General features: G+C 49.0%; 1 protein-coding gene across 3 annotated transcripts; it reads right to left on the reverse strand.

Moving 5' to 3' along the window:
* Positions 1-1,647: 1,647 nt before the first annotated feature.
* On the reverse strand, positions 1,648-13,482 carry slc6a16b (solute carrier family 6 member 16b). 3 transcript variants are annotated; one of them, XM_081696044.1, is made up of 12 exons: positions 12,172-13,482; positions 11,329-11,533; positions 10,648-10,805; positions 10,306-10,426; positions 9,892-10,067; positions 9,560-9,670; positions 5,372-5,613; positions 5,021-5,204; positions 4,505-4,706; positions 4,175-4,334; positions 3,910-4,072; positions 1,648-3,831 (listed from the first exon to the last, which is right to left on the reverse strand). In XM_081696044.1, the coding sequence occupies exons 1-12, from the start codon at positions 12,658-12,660 to the stop codon at positions 3,538-3,540; spliced, it is 2,505 nt and encodes an 834-aa protein (XP_081552170.1). In that variant the 5' UTR covers positions 12,661-13,482; the 3' UTR covers positions 1,648-3,537. The 3 variants fall into 3 exon arrangements, with proteins under 3 accessions (XP_081552170.1, XP_035387024.1, XP_035387023.1); XM_035531131.2 differs by having other exon boundaries at positions 12,212-13,480; XM_035531130.2 differs by having other exon boundaries at positions 13,316-13,479.
* Positions 13,483-18,249: the final 4,767 nt, after the last annotated feature.

The raw sequence follows: 18,249 nt of genomic DNA on the forward strand, positions 1-18,249 counted from the left end.
CATTGTGGTTGGGGTTGTTAACTGTAGTACAGGGTTAATCCCAACACTGTTGGACTGCTTCTTGTGTCTAATACCAGTTACATTGTGGTTGGGGTTGTTAACTGTAGTACAGGGTTAATCCCAACACTGTTGGACTGCTTCTTGTGTCTAATACCAGTTACATTGTGGTGATGTGCTCTTACAGGCAGGTGTGTGTTAAGGTGATGCGCTCTTACAGGTGGGTGTTAAGGTGATGCGCTCCTGCTGGTCTGCTGGAGGGACCTCGGCTTCACTGGCAGGTTTTGCATTTTGACACACACACATGACCACACACACACACACCACCACACACAGCAGCGTCTGAGCAGACATACCTGAGAGAGAGAATGTCCCCAGTAAGAATAATGAAATGGCTCACACAACACCACCAGGTCTTTCAGCAGCTCCTGGACAACATGGCAGAAGCAAACAAAGGAAGAGCTCACACCCCAGAAGACCCACTTCTTAGCTCCGCCCCCTGAGCTCACACCTCAGTAGCTCCACCTCCCCATGCTCCCCTTTCTCCAATCCAGTACCTTTTAATGGCCTACAAATTGAATAGTTATTAGGCCATTATTATTTACTGAAACTTGGATACCAAAAGTACATGGGAAACATGAGCAAAACACCATGAAACGAAGTCAAATATAACTACAGTAATCTGAGCAATGAAAGGACTTCAATGTGGAGACATGATCTGTGTCTGTTATAATTACGAGATTCGCCCTGAGCGAAGAATTTAAAATACATAAGCATGCGCATCTGCCCTCTAGTGGCCTACACACTACATGCCACCCTGGTTAAATATTTACATTTTGGCATTTGACAGGGAAATATAAATACAGTTAAAGGCTTTGACAAACACGGACAACCTGAAAGTGCTATTTACAAATCTCCCAAGTGTCCCATTGCTTCTGCAGCGAGGGTGTTGCCTTCAAACACAACAAACGCACCAGCACAAGGGCAACAGTGCCCCCTTCAGGTCTAAACATTTGCTATTACCCCCAGACCTGAACACAGTAAACATACACGCAGCTCACAGCAAATCACAACCACACCTCAAAACACATGAAACGATTAAAAAACCTCAAACACGCTCAGTGATCCTCCACACCGCAACTTTTACAAAACACTGAACCAGCTGAAACGCATGAAGGCCTCACAGAGAGCAGATGCATCCATCAGAGCAGCACGCAAGTGGGGTCCTGTCTGGTAACTCAGAGGAACAGAGGAGCAAAAGGAGAAGGTTCAGTACCTGGGGCTCACCACAGGCACACGATCACGGCTGTCTGTGCTGTCTGCAGTCTTCCTGTCTTTGTTTGTATCACTTCTTTCCAAGGTGGAGCACACAACCATGACAACCATTCCCAAGATCATTATGCACACACACACACACACACACACATACATACCTAATCATAGCCAGTAAATTACACAGACAACAATTTGATGATTTTCTCATAAATTTACCAAACCTTTTGGAAGACTCCCCCAAACCAACGCTGAATCATTACTTTGACATGATTTCATTTAACATTTTTCCTCAGAACAGTCAAAACTCAACAGATCATCATTTCTTTATGAACACAGAATCTCTTTATAAACAAAATGTTTCTCATATGAAAAAGATGCCAATACGAAACAAAACCAAATTCATACTATCAAAAGGTTCAAAGCACACACAAGACATTTACAATTTGAGGATATTCATTCAAATACTGTGTCCAAGAGTTCAAAGTTTACAAGAGTTCATAGTCTGCTGTATATGAAGGTTTTATACAGCAGTGTTAAGTGCAGTGTAGCAAGGCAGAAAGGATCCCTGCTTGGTCACATGGCCTTTGTGCTGATCCCATAGTGCCAATATCTGCTAACTGGTGCATAATATCATTTAACATGTTTACAGAAAGAAAATATACATCACTGGAAAAAAAAGACTGACTGGTCTATGGAAGGAAGACTCAAACATCACAACACAGTAGTGACACTCGTGTTTGTCTTAATGAGCTCTTAGAATATTTGAATAACTAATGGCAGACAAATCTAACAATGGCTCTAATGAAGTCTGAGTTGCTCCATCATCGGTGGCACATGTGTAAACACAAAAAAAAAACCCCACAGCTGCCCTGTTCCCACGGATACTAGCTGACTAACTGAGCTTACAAGTGAAACTTTGCTACCCTCAGTGTTGATTTGAGCAGCGTTCCAACGTCTCTAGTGGTACATACATCGCGACGCTCACCCTCCTGAGGAGCCGAAACCTCAGGAGCCTAAAGATGCAGCTCTCAACAGAGTTCAGATGAGGGCAGGACTGTGTCTGTGTTTTAACTCAACAGTGCAGACTAAAAGTTACAAAGTTTGACCTTCTTTAGATTTATAATTGTGACCAAGTTCTGACAGTTATAGGAGACCTATGAATACAGAATGAATATTTATGAATGACCTATGAATACAGATTGGCTCCTTGTTGGCTGTTAAATCTAAACAGAAATGGGGAAAAAATGTCTCATGCTGACAGTGTAGAATATGATGTCTGAGATGGCAGTGTGGTGGTATAAAGGCAGAGGGAGCTGGTCCAGGATCAGCTGCAGTAAGATCTTTTTTGGCTGAATTGCTCGTCACAACAGACGGGTATGATTTTGCAGCGTGTTGTTGAATTCATAAACAAAATCAATACAACCAAAAAACAAGGAAATATTACAAAATGTAAAATAACTAAAATAACGCACAGATCTCTCTCGGCACATTTATAAAATAGCCGCTAGAAGTTTCCAGAATGCGTCCATGGCTTTGTTTGGTCCTGTTCAACAGCGTAGCAAGCTTTTTGCTCTTGATATTTAAAACATCTTAGTAGCACAAACAAACCTTTGTAGCGAATAACAGCAGGCCAAGTGCCAACGCCTAGCTGGGCCCTACTGGCAAAGGGTGGGACTGTTAGCTAGCTAGACTCTGCTGGCTAAGAGACCTGGATACTGGTGAGCCAAGTGGGCTCCACACCACAGGGGGGCACCAGAGTCACACCAAAGTCACGGCAGAGCTGCTCCTGTTTGTGTGGGAGCGCCAATGCCAGCGTTACCATATCAGAATGACGGCAGACGTTGAAGGGTTAAAGATGTTAGCTGGATGTCTGTGGCTTTTACTGGAGTACTGACACCAACATTTAAAACACACAACAACACACGATTAAATAACAACTGGGTCTGCATGTCCCACCCTGCTGAAAACAGTGAGGGTAGTTTGACACTTTAAGCCCGTGTAAAGCACATGTAACACTTCTGTAAACTGCACATTTGTGCTGAACATATGCTTATATGACCTTGTAAAGTTGTTCCCACGTTTGACTGGGTGGAATGGAAATGAATAATTTAATCAATTCAAGTAGCACCACACCTGTATCAGCAAGCAGGCATGTACGTACGTACACACACACACACACACACACACACACACCCAGTGAGTGTCTCTCCACATGCGTGTCTCCAGTAACGTTCCAGGTGTCTGTCCTGTCACTCTGTGTTGGGGTCACACTGTAGACTCCTCCCCTTCCTGTCCCTGTGGGTGGAGCCTGTAGTTCTCCTCAGCCAGTGCAGTGGAATAATCCACATCACCAACCAATGGAGTGCTCAGAGGGGCGCAGTCCATGTCTGTAGTGCTGCAGGGGGCGTAACTTGCCTCAGCACCCAGAGCAGATTGGTTGAAACGCTGGCGGAGGCGGGCGTTGAGGTATCCAACAGGAACAGGAAGTACTGAGATGATGATGAGAGAGGACAGAACCACCAGGGCCCAGGTGGGATACGCCAGCTTCACCTCGGCAGCCTGAGGACATTAGCTGATATTAAACACCACTCAGCAGACACCGTGTGTGTGGGTGTGGGTGTGTGTGTGTATACACACCTTGTCCCTATTCCAGGCGGTGTACTGCGGTCTGATGATGGTCATGTTAAGCAGACTGGCCCCGAGCAGACCCAGCATGGCCAGCAAACACACGTACTTCCACAGATACTTATACACCACACTCACTGGCCGACCCAACATCTGTCTGATGTCCGCCAGGAACCTGCACGTGCACACACACACATCAGGAAAAAACTGAAGCAGTATGACTCGCTCTGAGCGAGCGAGCCAGAGCCACACACACACACACACACACACAAAGTACCTGTCTGCCCCGTAGACCCAGGCGACGCTCCAGGTTTGGAACACGACCACGATGATCAGAGGCAGCGTGGCAGAATAATCATCAAACATCACCACAAAGTAGTTCCCACAGCGCTGGGTGAACAACAGACCAATCACAAAGCCCAGCACACAGCTGCACACTGCACGCGCGCGTGCACACACACACACACACACACGGCAGGGTTAGACACACTCTGGTCCAGAGGACACTCCCACTACCTCAGCAACACAGAGCTTGCGTTTCCTCAGTTTCGTGAAGGTGTCTGTGAGAAGCACGTGTGTGTGTGTGTGTGTGTGTGTGTGTGTATACCTGTGAAGCAGAGCTTGTGTTTCCTCAGTTTGGTGAAGGTGTCTGTGAGGGGCGTTAAGATTCCCGCCATGGTTCCGAACATGGTGGACAGGCCGAGGTTGAGGAGCATGAGGAAGAACAGCGCAGACCAGAAGGGACTCGCTGGAAACCGAGTCATTGCCTCGGTGAAGGCAATGAACGCCAGACCTGTGCCCTCCACACCCTGAGAGAGAGCAAGAAAGAGATGATCGTAAATTAAGTTGTTCATTCTCAAACTAGTACTGCCAGACCTGGACCCGCTGGACTTTCTCCCATTTTTAAAGATGGACAGTAGCGTCATGGCGAGTGTTTACATAGTTTCCTTGCAGCTTTTCATCTTCTGTCATCAGCAGGATTTGATCAGGTGCAGATATAACCTGATTAATTTCACAAACACGCTTCTCACCGCAGTGTTTACTAGACATCCATGAAAACAGCCACATTAATAAAACACACTTCTCCCAGCTGTGTTAAAGCATAAGGTCTGGCCACTTTTACCTTCTGCATCACTTCCTCCATCGTACAGGACGTGAGGTTGTAGCCAGCGATGTTCAGCTGGTTGCCTTGGTTACTGTACCAGTGTGCATATTGCTGCAGAGAGACAGACATGTCTGTCACATTGATGAGGAGAGGAGGAAGAGTAATGGAGGATGAGCCCATGTCGACCACCAGCTTCAGATTACTGCACACACACACACACACACACACACACACACACACACAGTACAAGAACCCCCTGGGAATCAAAACCATGACTCTGGCCGCATGTTCCACCTGCACTACCAGGTGAGCTACAGGAACTTTTAACAAGAGTTATAAATGTGTGTGTGTGTGTGTGTGTATACGGACCGTGTGATGCAGTTCTTGGCGATGGTCTTGGCCCTGAAGCCCAGCACAGCAAACACTACAAGGGAGGCCAGGACAGACGTCAGGAAGTTGATAGTTGCCACGGTGATGGCGTCGCGGTGGCAGTTATTGTTGCGGGGGTTGTAGGAGGAGTACGCAATGACTGAACCAAAGCCCAAACCCAGCGCAAAGAAGACCTGAGTAGCTGCCTGTCTCCATACCTGCACATCCCTCCAGAGCTCAAGCTGTAGCACACACGCAAACACGGGTCATGAATGTGCGTGTACAGTATATATACACATTGTATAGTGCTATATGGACATTGTGGAGTCTACAGTTTGCAATATATAGTGGGGAGCTTACAGTCTACAGTGTGTAGCGTAAAGTGTGTAGAGTGTAGTCAGAGTGTAGGTCGTGCGTTTGGGGGGGGGCGTGTAGTGTACCCTGGGGAAGGTCGCGAGTGTGTGGGGCGTGTAGTGTACCCTGGGGAAGGTCGCGAGTGTGTGGGGGGGGCGTATAGTGTACCCTGGGGAAGGTCGCGAGTGTGTGGGGGGGGCGTATAGTGTACCCTGGGGAAGGTCGCGAGTGTGTGGGGGGGGCGTATAGTGTACCCTGGGGAAGGTCGCGAGTGTGTGGGGGGGGCGTGTAGTGTACCCTGGGGAAGGACGCGAGTGTGTGGGGGGGGCGTATAGTGTACCCTGGGGAAGGTCGCGAGTGTGTGGGGCGTGTAGTGTACCCTGGGGAAGGTCGCGAGTGTGTGGGGGGGGCGTATAGTGTACCCTGGGGAAGGTCGCGAGTGTGTGGGGGGGGCGTATAGTGTACCCTGGGGAAGGTCGCGAGTGTGTGGGGGGGGCGTGTAGTGTACCCTGGGGAAGGTCGCGAGTGTGTGGGGTGTGTAGTGTACCCTGGGGAAGGTCGCGAGTGTGTGGGGTGTGTAGTGTACCCTGGGGAAGGTCGCGAGTGTGTGGGGGGGGCGTATAGTGTACCCTGGGGAAGGTCGCGAGTGTGTGGGGGGGGCGTATAGTGTACCCTGGGGAAGGTCGCGAGTGTGTGGGGGGGGCGTATAGTGTACCCTGGGGAAGGTCGCGAGTCTGTGGGGTGGGCGTATAGTGTACCCTGGGGAAGGTCGCGAGTGTGTGGGGGGGGCGTATAGTGTACCCTGGGGAAGGTCGCGGGTGTGTGGGGGGGGCGTATAGTGTACCCTGGGGAAGGTCGCGAGTGTGTGGGGCGTGTAGTATACCCTGGGGAAGGTCGCGAGTGTGTGGGGTGTGTAGTGTACCCTGGGGAAGGTCGCGAGTGTGTGGGGGGGGCGTATAGTGTACCCTGGGGAAGGTCGCGAGTGTGTGGGGGGGGCGTATAGTGTACCCTGGGGAAGGTCGCGAGTGTGTGGGGGGGGCGTATAGTGTACCCTGGGGAAGGTCGCGAGTGTGTGGGGGGGGCGTATAGTGTACCCTGGGGAAGGTCGCGGGTGTGTGGGGGGGGCGTATAGTGTACCCTGGGGAAGGTCGCGAGTGTGTGGGGCGTGTAGTATACCCTGGGGAAGGTCGCGAGTGTGTGGGGCGTGTAGTGTACCCTGGGGAAGGTCGCGAGTGTGTGGGGTGTGTAGTGTACCCTGGGGAAGGTCGCGAGTGTGTGGGGGGGGGGTATAGTGTACCCTGGGGAAGGTCGCGAGTGTGTGGGGGGGGCGTATAGTGTACCCTGGGGAAGGTCGCGAGTGTGTGGGGGGGGCGTATAGTGTACCCTGGGGAAGGTCGCGAGTGTGTGGGGGGGGCGTATAGTGTACCCTGGGGAAGGTCGCGAGTGTGTGGGGGGGGCGTATAGTGTACCCTGGGGAAGGTCGCGAGTGTGTGGGGGGGGCGTGTAGTGTACCCTGGGGAAGGACGCGAGTGTGTGGGGGGGGCGTATAGTGTACCCTGGGGAAGGTCGCGAGTGTGTGGGGCGTGTAGTGTACCCTGGGGAAGGTCGCGAGTGTGTGGGGGGGGCGTATAGTGTACCCTGGGGAAGGTCGCGAGTGTGTGGGGGGGGCGTATAGTGTACCCTGGGGAAGGTCGCGAGTCTGTGGGGGGGGCGTGTAGTGTACCCTGGGGAAGGTCGCGAGTGTGTGGGGGGGGCGTATAGTGTACCCTGGGGAAGGTCGCGAGTCTGTGGGGGGGGCGTGTAGTGTACCCTGGGGAAGGTCGCGAGTGTGTGGGGGGGGCGTATAGTGTACCCTGGGGAAGGTCGCGAGTGTGTGGGGCGTGTAGTGTACCCTGGGGAAGGTCGCGAGTGTGTGGGGTGTGTAGTGTACCCTGGGGAAGGTCGCGAGTGTGTGGGGGGGGCGTATAGTGTACCCTGGGGAAGGTCGCGAGTGTGTGGGGGGGGCGTATAGTGTACCCTGGGGAAGGTCGCGAGTGTGTGGGGGGGGGCGTGTAGTGTACCCTGGGGAAGGTCGCGAGTGTGTGGGGGGGGCGTATAGTGTACCCTGGGGAAGGTCGCGAGTCTGTGGGGTGGGCGTATAGTGTACCCTGGGGAAGGTCGTGAGTGTGTGGGGGGGGCGTATAGTGTACCCTGGGGAAGGTCGCGAGTGTGTGGGGGGGGCGTGTAGTGTACCCTGGGGAAGGTCGCGAGTGTGTGGGGTGTGTAGTGTACCCTGGGGAAGGTCGCGAGTGTGTGGGGTGTGTAGTGTACCCTGGGGAAGGTCGCGAGTGTGTGGGGGGGGCGTATAGTGTACCCTGGGGAAGGTCACGAGTGTGTGGGGGGGGCGTATAGTGTACCCTGGGGAAGGTCGCGAGTGTGTGGGGGGGGCGTATAGTGTACCCTGGGGAAGGTCGCGAGTCTGTGGGGTGGGCGTATAGTGTACCCTGGGGAAGGTCGCGAGTGTGTGGGGGGGGCGTATAGTGTACCCTGGGGAAGGTCGTGGGTGTGTGGGGGGGGCGTATAGTGTACCCTGGGGAAGGTCGCGAGTGTGTGGGGCGTGTAGTATACCCTGGGGAAGGTCGCGAGTGTGTGGGGTGTGTAGTGTACCCTGGGGAAGGTCGCGAGTGTGTGGGGTGTGTAGTGTACCCTGGGGAAGGTCGCGAGTGTGTGGGGGGGGCGTATAGTGTACCCTGGGGAAGGTCGCGAGTGTGTGGGGAGGGCGTATAGTGTACCCTGGGGAAGGTCGCGAGTGTGTGGGGGGGGCGTATAGTGTACCCTGGGGAAGGTCGCGAGTGTGTGGGGGGGGCGTATAGTGTACCCTGGGGAAGGTCGCGAGTGTGTGGGGGGGGCGTATAGTGTACCCTGGGGAAGGTCACGAGTGTGTGGGGGGGGCGTAGTGTACCCTGGGGAAGGTCGCGAGTCTGTGGGGTGGGCGTATAGTGTACCCTGGGGAAGGTCGCGAGTGTGTGGGGGGGGGCGTATAGTGTACCCTGGGGAAGGTCGCGAGTGTGTGGGGGGGGCGTATAGTGTACCCTGGGGAAGGTCGCGAGTGTGTGGGGGGGGCGTATAGTGTACCCTGGGGAAGGTCGCGAGTGTGTGGGGGGGGCGTATAGTGTACCCTGGGGAAGGTCGTGAGTCTGTGGGGCGGGCGTATAGTGTACCCTGGGGAAGGTCGCGAGTGTGTGTGGGGGGGCGTATAGTGTACCCTGGGGAAGGTCGCGAGTCTGTGGGGCGGGCGTATAGTGTACCCTGGGGAAGGTCGCGAGTGTGTGGGGCGTGTAGTGTACCCTGGGGAAGGTCGTGAGTGTGTGGGGGGGGCGTATAGTGTACCCTGGGGAAGGTCGCGAGTGTGTGGGGGGGGGCGTATAGTGTACCCTGGGGAAGGTCGCGAGTGTGTGGGGGGGGGGCGTATAGTGTACCCTGGGTAAGGTCGCGAGTGTGTGGGGGGGGGCGTATAGTGTACCCTGGGGAAGGTCGTGAGTGTGTGGGGCGGGCGTATAGTGTACCCTGGGGAAGGTCGCGAGTGTGTGGGGGGGGGGCGTATAGTGTACCCTGGGTAAGGTCGCGAGTGTGTGGGGGGGGGGCGTATAGTGTACCCTGGGGAAGGTCGTGAGTGTGTGGGGCGGGCGTATAGTGTACCCTGGGGAAGGTCGTGAGTGTGTGGGGCGTGTAGTGTACCCTGGGGAAGGTCGTGAGTGTGTGGGGCGTGTAGTGTACCCTGGGGAAGGTCGTGAGTGTGTGGGGCGTGTAGTGTACCCTGGGGAAGGTCGTGAGTGTGTGGGGCGTGTAGTGTACCCTGGGGTAGATCATGTATTTGACTCCCTCTGCTGCTCCATCAAGCATAAGGCCTCTGATCAGGAAACACAATAGCACCACATACGGGAAAATCGAGGAGAAATACATCACCTAGGAAACAACCAATACTTCATCAATAAACATGTAACCTAGGAGATGAGCAGTGCATCAATACACGTCAATACAGGTGACTACCAGAATCGATCCAATACTTAAATTAGTGAATCAATAATGACATTCAACACACACACTCATGCATGTGCGTGCCTACCTCCCCCTCCCACACTCATGCACACACTCATTTACACGCGCACCCACCCACCCACGCACACCTTTCCGGAGGATTTGATGCCCTTGTACATAGCTAAGCAGACAATGAGCCAGGCAGCAGCCAGGCAGCCGGTGATGACGGGGTTAAACTCCCCAGTCTCCTCGATGGAGTCGCTCACATCCAGAGCTTTCCGGAACCAGAAATACGACGTTGCACTGCTGGCGGAACATTCTGGAACTACAGGAACGCAGTTTACTCACACACCATCACTGATACCTCATTCTCCACACTGGCACAGTGGACATCCAATCAAATCTAACCTAATATCCAAGTTATTTTAAAACGAAATAATTTTATAATTCGTTATTTTTAACAACTGCGCACACACACTACACACACTTACACCACCATTTTTGAACATTTTATTATGCTGTCACTCTCTCACTACTCCACCCTACACACCCACAATCCTCACCTGTGGTGTTCCCCTCTTTTGGACACTGTTCCCATGGTAACGGATTCTTGAATGAGTTCATTAAGTAAAAAATACTCCATCCGATGATTACATTATAATACAAAGCCACAAAGAAACACACCTGAGAGAGAGAGACAGGAGAGACAGACAGGAGAGAGAGTTTAAAACGCCCTTTTAATATAGAGTATAACACACCCTAGACCGTGTGTGTGTGTGTGTATGTGTGTGAATACCATTGACCCAGTAGAGTACAGTACCATCAGTAAGAGAGATGTTAAACACTAGAAACACAGGAAGCGGTCAGTTCCAATCACACTGAACATTTCTAGTTTGTTTACTTACCACACAGCTGGAATAGCCAATCCCAACAAGCTTTGGTGAGATGTGCCTCCACACGCCGATGCTGCCCTGTCTGATGCTTTGGCCTGCAGCCAACTCCAGAAAAAACAACGGAACACCAACCAACACCATTAACAAGACATAGAGCAAGAGAAAGGCTCCTGAGAGAGAGAGAGAGAGAGAGAGAGAGAGAGAGAGAGAGAGAGAAAAAAAAAGAGAGAGCGAGAGAGAGAGAGAAAAAAAAAGAGCGAGAGAGAGAGCGAGAGAGAGCGAGAGAAAAAAGAGAGAGCGAGAGAGAGAGGGAGAGAAAAAAAGAGAGCAAGGAGAGAGAGAGAGAGAGAGAGAGAGAAAAAGAGAGAGCGAGAGAGGGAGAGAGAAAAAAAGAGAGCGAGGAGAGAGAGAGAGAGAGAGAGAGAGAGAGAGAAAGAAGAGAGAGAGGGGGAGAGGGTAAACAGGGGATTGTTGTTGTTACTAAGTGTTTTAATAATTTTTGTAACTTAATTATCCTCATTTTTTCCTTTGTCTTCCCTGCGTCCCATTTTTCTTCATGTTCATTTACTTCAGCAACAATCTAATACACACAGAGGCACGTGTGATGCACAGACATGCCTGACACACGAGTAATATACAGAGACAAGCGAACATAACAGATCTATACACACACACACACACACACACACTGACCTCCCCCGTTCTGATGACACAGGTAGGGGAACCTCCACACATTGCCCAGTCCGACACTAAAGCCAACCTGAGCCAGGAAGTACTCCACCTTACTGTCCCATCCATCACGCCCCGCATCCAATGGGGCTTCAGGTACAGTCACTGAGCTCGCTTCTGTCTCCACCCCCAGCTCGTCTCCAGGCAACGACGGCTTCTCTGAGCTCATCTGGAGAGAAACCACAGACCTGTCTCACGTCACCATAGCATCATGGGGGTGTATCACTCCTCTCTGATCCCACCCAAACCTCACACCTAATCCAGCTGGGGACTTTAACTGGTTAAACACGGAGCCACTACTGACCCCATTAAAGTACTCCACTAATCAGAAGGTTGCTGGTTCAAGTCCCACCACTGACAGGTTGCCACTGTTGGGTCACTGAACAAAACCCTTAAAACTCATTTACTCAAGACCATGTTCAATCATGATTGTAAGCTGCTTTGGATAAAAGCAGCAGCTAAATGCTGTAAATATAAAACTGTTCCTGTGTGTTAAAGTCTGTAGTGTTTATGTCTTGTCCTAGTTTAATATCTTGGAAGGTTGAGGCGAGTGAAGCGGGTAAAAACGCGAGAGGATGTTCAGTGAATCCTGCACAAAACCAAACCACCAGGACACGACTGAATCTAGCCCACAACTCTTAGGTCAGAGAGCGGAACGGACCTGGAACCACACACACACCTGCAAGGTGGAATTCAGCATCACAACGGCCCGTTCAGCCGGAGACACACACACACACCTGACCATTTTGTTAACAAGTTAAAATGAACTTTCCCTACATCACTCACTTCACTATTAAGCTTTTCTACCTGGTCGAGTGGTGCTTGACTACACACTGAGGGCGTGTACCGTAAAGCCGTGTTGACGTGTTCGGTACTCCAGGCGTAGTCCCGTTGCTGATACGTCACGCCACCAAACATCTTCACCTTACCGGCAGGGTAACTAGGCGCGCAGGCTCGTGCTAGGTAAAGCCGAGGTGGATTTCCTGGTAAGAATGCAGCGTTCAAGGCACGCGATGAAACGGCGAGTTCGCCGCGTGAACAGACGCGCGACCGCGCAGATCTGCGTGAATCCGCGCGCCTGAACGCACCCGTGGTTCTCTGCCACGTGTTCGTGTAGGTGGAAGCCAGCAGATGAGGCGGTGTGGTTAGATGTTCTGTGAGTTGCACTTGCCGTTTTGGACACCAGTGTGTTTCTCTTATGTACTGACTATCGTAGGCGTCTCTGGCTCCTTGAAACGCGCCGTATAAAGATAACAATAATAATAAATTATCTCCGCCATTCCCAGTACATGACATGGCTAACTAGTGCCATTGTAAAAGGAGCAATGAAATCGATAAATAGTACTGCAATGAAGAAAACGGACAGCAGGAGCCTGTGGGCCCAATAACAATAATGAAGAAAACTGACAACTGAGTTGTTTCCCTTATCAGCGCCAGTGCACACACCACGTGCCTTTGACAACAGCTGTGGTTTACCGGCCATCTGGGTGTGAAGCACGTCGCTCGAGTGGAGGTGCTAGTGTGGACTAAGGTCTCTTCCCAGTACACCTACTGATACGCGCGCGTCTGCCAAACGTTAAGAATCAAAGCATCCTAAATTCTAAATCCACCGTGTTTATTTATTCAGTCATCACTCAGCTATTTGTTGCATTTCAAACATGCAAGACAGCCTTTCAAATCTACTCCTTCCGGTAGACCGAGTTTTCCAGCTACCAAGAACAGTCGAGCTCAAGTTCACTCGCACGTGCTGCTGATGCAATTCCACCGTCTAGAGGCTCGCGGGCTTCCCTACCGGTCGCTTTAGCGACCGCACGCGATTGTCGCGTGCGTGCGCTCCGCTAAGGCGCACGGGCTCAGACTGTATCGCTTAGCGATTATTTGTTAGGATTCTGCTGCACGCACACCGCACACACTAGTGCACCACTTCCCCGCGCGCGTGTGTCTAACTTACCGTCCTGCTATGCGCGTGAATAAAACCCCAGTCGTTCTCTCGCGCGCGTTTCTTCCGGTAACGTCTTTGCCGTGGAGCCTTACAAATAACACACGAGGTCTTCCTGTACCCTCGAGCCCTGAGACCGCCGCTGGAAACTCGACAGAAACTCCGCGCGAATAGCAGCTGCCACGTTGAATATGTCGCGCTTGGAACGCCAACTGTCAATCATCTCTATAGCCCCGCCCCCTCCGTCCGCGGATAGCGGGCGTGGCCAATCCGCTGATCTGTAGCTCGCTGGACCAACCCCACGCGACGTGTCACCCGCTCAACAGCGACCCCACGCGGAGACGTTTGTGAGTTACTCTGAATGAACGGCGTGGACCGTAGAGGCGTCGCGAACAGACTCAGTCCGCCACATTCCGTAACGGCGAAGTACTACGTGAAGCATTTTAAATATTTACATTTACGGCATTTAGCAGACGCTCTTATCCAGAGCGACTTACAAGAGTGTTTTGTCATTTACTCATAGAGTATATCCAAGTACAGTACAGTAGGTTAGAATTAAACAAACCAATGAACTAGAATACTGTAGAATACAGGGATGAATGCTGATACCTACAAGTACAATATACATGAGGTCTATCTTAAACAATGATAAGTGCTATAAAAAATAAGTGGTAGAGTTTGTTAAAAAGCATAAATAGTGCCCTACAATAAGTAGTAAATTAGTCAGTCAATAAGGGAGCAGTGTCAGTTGTCCTTTAAATATTCTGCAAATAGATGAATCTTCAGTCTGTGTTTGAAGACTGCAAGGGACTCTGCTGTCCGGACAGCAAGCGGGAGTTTATTCCACCATCTTGGAGCCAGAACAGAAAATAGTCTCGATGCTTGTCATCCATGAGAGCTGAAGCAAGGTATTTCAAGCCGAGCCGTACTTGAGGTCCGAAGTACTCGAGGTACAGATCGGGCTTTGACCACTGACCTCATGTATGAAGGGGCTGGTCCATTTTTGGATTTGTAGGCAAGCATCAAGCTCTTAAATCTGATGTGTGCAGCTACAGGGAGCCAGTGAAAGGAGCGCAGTGGTGGAGTAATGTGTGAACTTCTGAAGATTGAAGACCAGTCGTGCTGCTGCATTCTGGACAAGCTGTAGAGGTTTGATGGCTCTTAGAGGAAGCGAGTAGTGAGTTGCAGTAGTCTAGCTTTGAGATCACAAGAGACTGCACAAGCACCTGGGTAGCTTCCTGTGAGAGAAAGGGTCTAACCCTTCGTATGTTACAAGGGAGGAATCTGCAAGACCGGTTTAGATTAGAAACATGAGTTGAGAACGACAACTGGTTGTCCAAAGTGCCCAGGCTACGGGCAGCTTCAGACGGTGATACCAGGGAGTTCTCAAAGGAAACTGTGATGTCATTGTAAGGGTTGGGATGAACAGAAGCTCAGTTTTACTGGGGTTGAGCTTCAAGTGGTGGGCTGTCATCCATGACGCGATGTCAGTCAAGCATACCGAGATACGTCTGGAGACCTGCATGTCAGGGTGGAAAAGAAGATCACAAGAGATCATATCATAAGATGAGGGACAGTGAGTATCCAAGCCAACCACACACACACACACACACACACACACACACACACACACACACACACACACACACACACACACACACTAAAATGGACTAAGAAAGATGGGGGGGGGGAGTGATAGAGAGAGAGAGAGATATCTGCCTGCCATGAGGGACAGTGAGTAACACACACACACACACACACACACACACACTATAAAAGTTACCTATTTATTATTTTCCATCCTTATTATTGACTTATTTTCCATTCTTTTCATTTCTTCCCTTTATTAATATTTCAGAACAATCACAGTTTCTCTTAACTTAATAACAGTTTCTCTTAATAATTCTTAATTTCCATAATTGCAAAGGTTGTAATGTTGTGTAATGTTCATGTTATAATACTGATTTGGCAATAATGTAATTACATATGGTCATGCCAATAAAGCTTACTGATCTGACAGTAGTCTTATAATACTTCTTTGCCAAAAGGGGGCACTGTTTTCAGTCATCACCCCATGATACTTTACTGAGACGGCTAAATCCCACAGTCCAGGTAAATGCCTCTAGAATACACATCACCATGGCAACATCCTATATAAACTTATCCAATATAAACTGTATGAGCTGATACACAATGCCACTTTCTGCAGGATACGTCACATCACTAATCTCTACATCTGTGTGTGTGTGTGTGTGTGTGTGTGTGTGCTTGCATGCGTGTGCTGAAATATCTCATCTCATGGCACACAGGCAAAGAATGCAGAGAGAGACAGAGAAAAGAAAACTCAGGAGAATTTATGAAACATGACTGAAGAATTACAAGCAGCCAGACAGGTCCAGTGAGTGACAGAGAGAGAGAATTCACACCATTTACTATATGAGCTGTTTTCTGTTCCTACAGCAGTACGTGAGAGTGTGTGAGTGTGTGAAATGGGGATCGCTTATAACTCTCTCTCTCTTTCTCCCTCACTCACACACACTCTTTCTCTCTCTCTGACACACACACACACTCTCTCTCTCTCTCTCACACACACTCTCTCTCTCTCTCTCTCTCACACACACACACACACACACACTCTCTCTCTCACACACACATTCTCTCTCTCTCTCTCTCACACATTCTCTCTCTGTCACTCACACACACACACACACACACACTCTCTCACACTCACTCTCTCTCACTCACACACACTTACTTCACTCTCTCTCTCTCACACACACACTTCACTCTCTGCTCCAGGGGCCTGGGCTAAGCTCTGGTAATATTTGCAGTGTGTGGTGGTTGCTGTCTGACTGGATGTTTCACATGTATGTCTTTTAACACTCCAGTGCAAGTGCAGATGTGTTCTGTCTTACTATGCACAACCTAACAGTCGCTTCACTCGGTCTTATGTAACGCCGTTATGCCAACAGACACACTCTCTCTGCACACCACTGTTTTTTCATTTACATAGAACTGATATAATGGAATATCTGCATTTACATAGAATTGATATAATGGAATATCTGCATTTATATAGAACTGATAAAATTGAATATCTGCATTTACATAGAACTGATATAATGGAATATCTGCATTTACATAGAACTGATATAATGGAATATCTGCATTTACATAGAACTGATTTAATGGAATATCCGCATTTATATAGAACTGATTTAATGGAATATCTGCATTTATATAGAACTGATAAAATGGAATATCTACATTCATATAGAACTGATATAATGGAATATCTGCATTTACATAGAACTGATTTAATGGAATATCTGCATTTACATAGAACTGATTTAATGGAATATCTACATTTATATAGAACTGATAGAATATCTGCATTTACATAGAACTGATATAATGGAATATCTGCATTTACATAGAACTGATATAATGGAATATCTGCATTTACATAGAACTGATTTAATGGAATATCTGCATTTACATAGAACTGACATAATGGAATATCTTCATTTACATAGAACCAATATAAAGGAATATCTGCATTAACATAGAACTGATATAATGGAATATCTGCATTTATATAGAACTAATTTAATAGAATATCTGCATCAGATAGGGGTCATTCCATGCTAACTCAAATAGGCCTTAAAAAAATATCTGAAGATTAAATTCATGAGAGTTTGCAAAAACCTATTTATTCCATATATTCTATATATTCTAAGCCTTAGTAATTGTTTTCTTTTCACTGCATTAGGTTGAAATCCAAGAACATCCAAGAAGCACTAAGGGTTTAAATTAAAGGATAATTTACAACATGTACTTATATAAATATGTGTGTCTCAGTGGTTAATAAACATAATCTACATTCATTTTCAGAAAATAATATCACTATTTTTCTACTCTGTAGTATTAATATAGTTATTTCACAAACAGAAAATAATTGGTACCACACAGATCACAGATCTAGCTGAAGAATTTTTCTTCATAACTGAAAACCCAATTTTTATATTTTAATTGTACATTTTCTCAAGAAGGATTATTCAATTTCCTTAAAACATTTTTATAGGAAACTTCATATTCATTGTAAATATATCTCTTGAATTTAACTGTGGTTTTTATGTGATATATCTAAATAACAAGCATGTGATGAGCTCAGAGGTCTGTGAGTGAGCATGGAATGAATGAACGATATGGTCTGTCCACTGCAATCAGGTACAAAGCAATATAGAATATTTTTAAATTGTAGTGCAACACCGTTTTGCCAGGATAAACCTAATAATAGTCATAACAATCACCATCACCCTTGGTGTGTGTGTCAGAGGTTGGTGGTGTTCTCTCTCACACAGGACATCAGGACCGTGGAGGACTCTCTCTCCTGCTTCTCTGCTCTGGCCAGTTCTAACCAACTGGAGGTCCGATCTGATGTGCTACACCTGCAGGACCAGTGTGATCGGGTACGACACCGAACCCAGAGTCAGAACCCAGATTAAGATCGAAGCAAAACTGCAAGAGAGATGGAGCGAGTGTGTGTCAGGCAGAGTCAGGTGTGTCATGCAGTTTCAGAACCTTTGCTTGGGGACCCGGATCATGGATGAACCAGCTAGGTGTCTGGTTGGGGATGCAGAGTGTTCACATAGCTGTGAACGAGTCTGGGGGACTCGTCAGAATATTAGTATCAGTCTGGCCCAGAGCCTGTCTCTGATCAGACCCGATTCTGTCTGTTTTAGGTTCTGGAGGAGTTTGAACTGCCATCACTCCTTTGCTGTGATTCTGTAATTTCTGAGACTCGTTTTTCATCTCTGCTTCTTCACGTCAGTCAGCTCCGCCCACAAATACCCCAGTGTGCACTTCTTCAACTGTGCACCTGTCAGAGTGAGTTGATCAATCAGTCAGTAACATGATCAAACACTCAATTAATTAAAGGAGGA

This window comes from Electrophorus electricus, chromosome 14, assembly GCF_041902795.1.
Source record: "Electrophorus electricus isolate QZ-2024a chromosome 14, ASM4190279v1, whole genome shotgun sequence".
Taxonomy (NCBI): Eukaryota; Metazoa; Chordata; class Actinopteri; order Gymnotiformes; family Gymnotidae; genus Electrophorus; species Electrophorus electricus.

Coding starts and splice junctions, on each gene's coding strand:
- slc6a16b (XM_081696044.1), bottom strand. CDS start 12,660: ATGTCATGTACTGGGAATGGCGGAGATAATTTATTATTATTGTTATCT. Junction 4,335..4,504: donor ACACAAGCTCTGCTTCACAG/GTATACACACAC, acceptor GCGCGCGTGCAG/TGTGCAGCTGTGTGCTGGGC. Junction 4,073..4,174: donor TGGGTCTACGGGGCAGACAG/GTACTTTGTGTG, acceptor GTGCACGTGCAG/GTTCCTGGCGGACATCAGAC.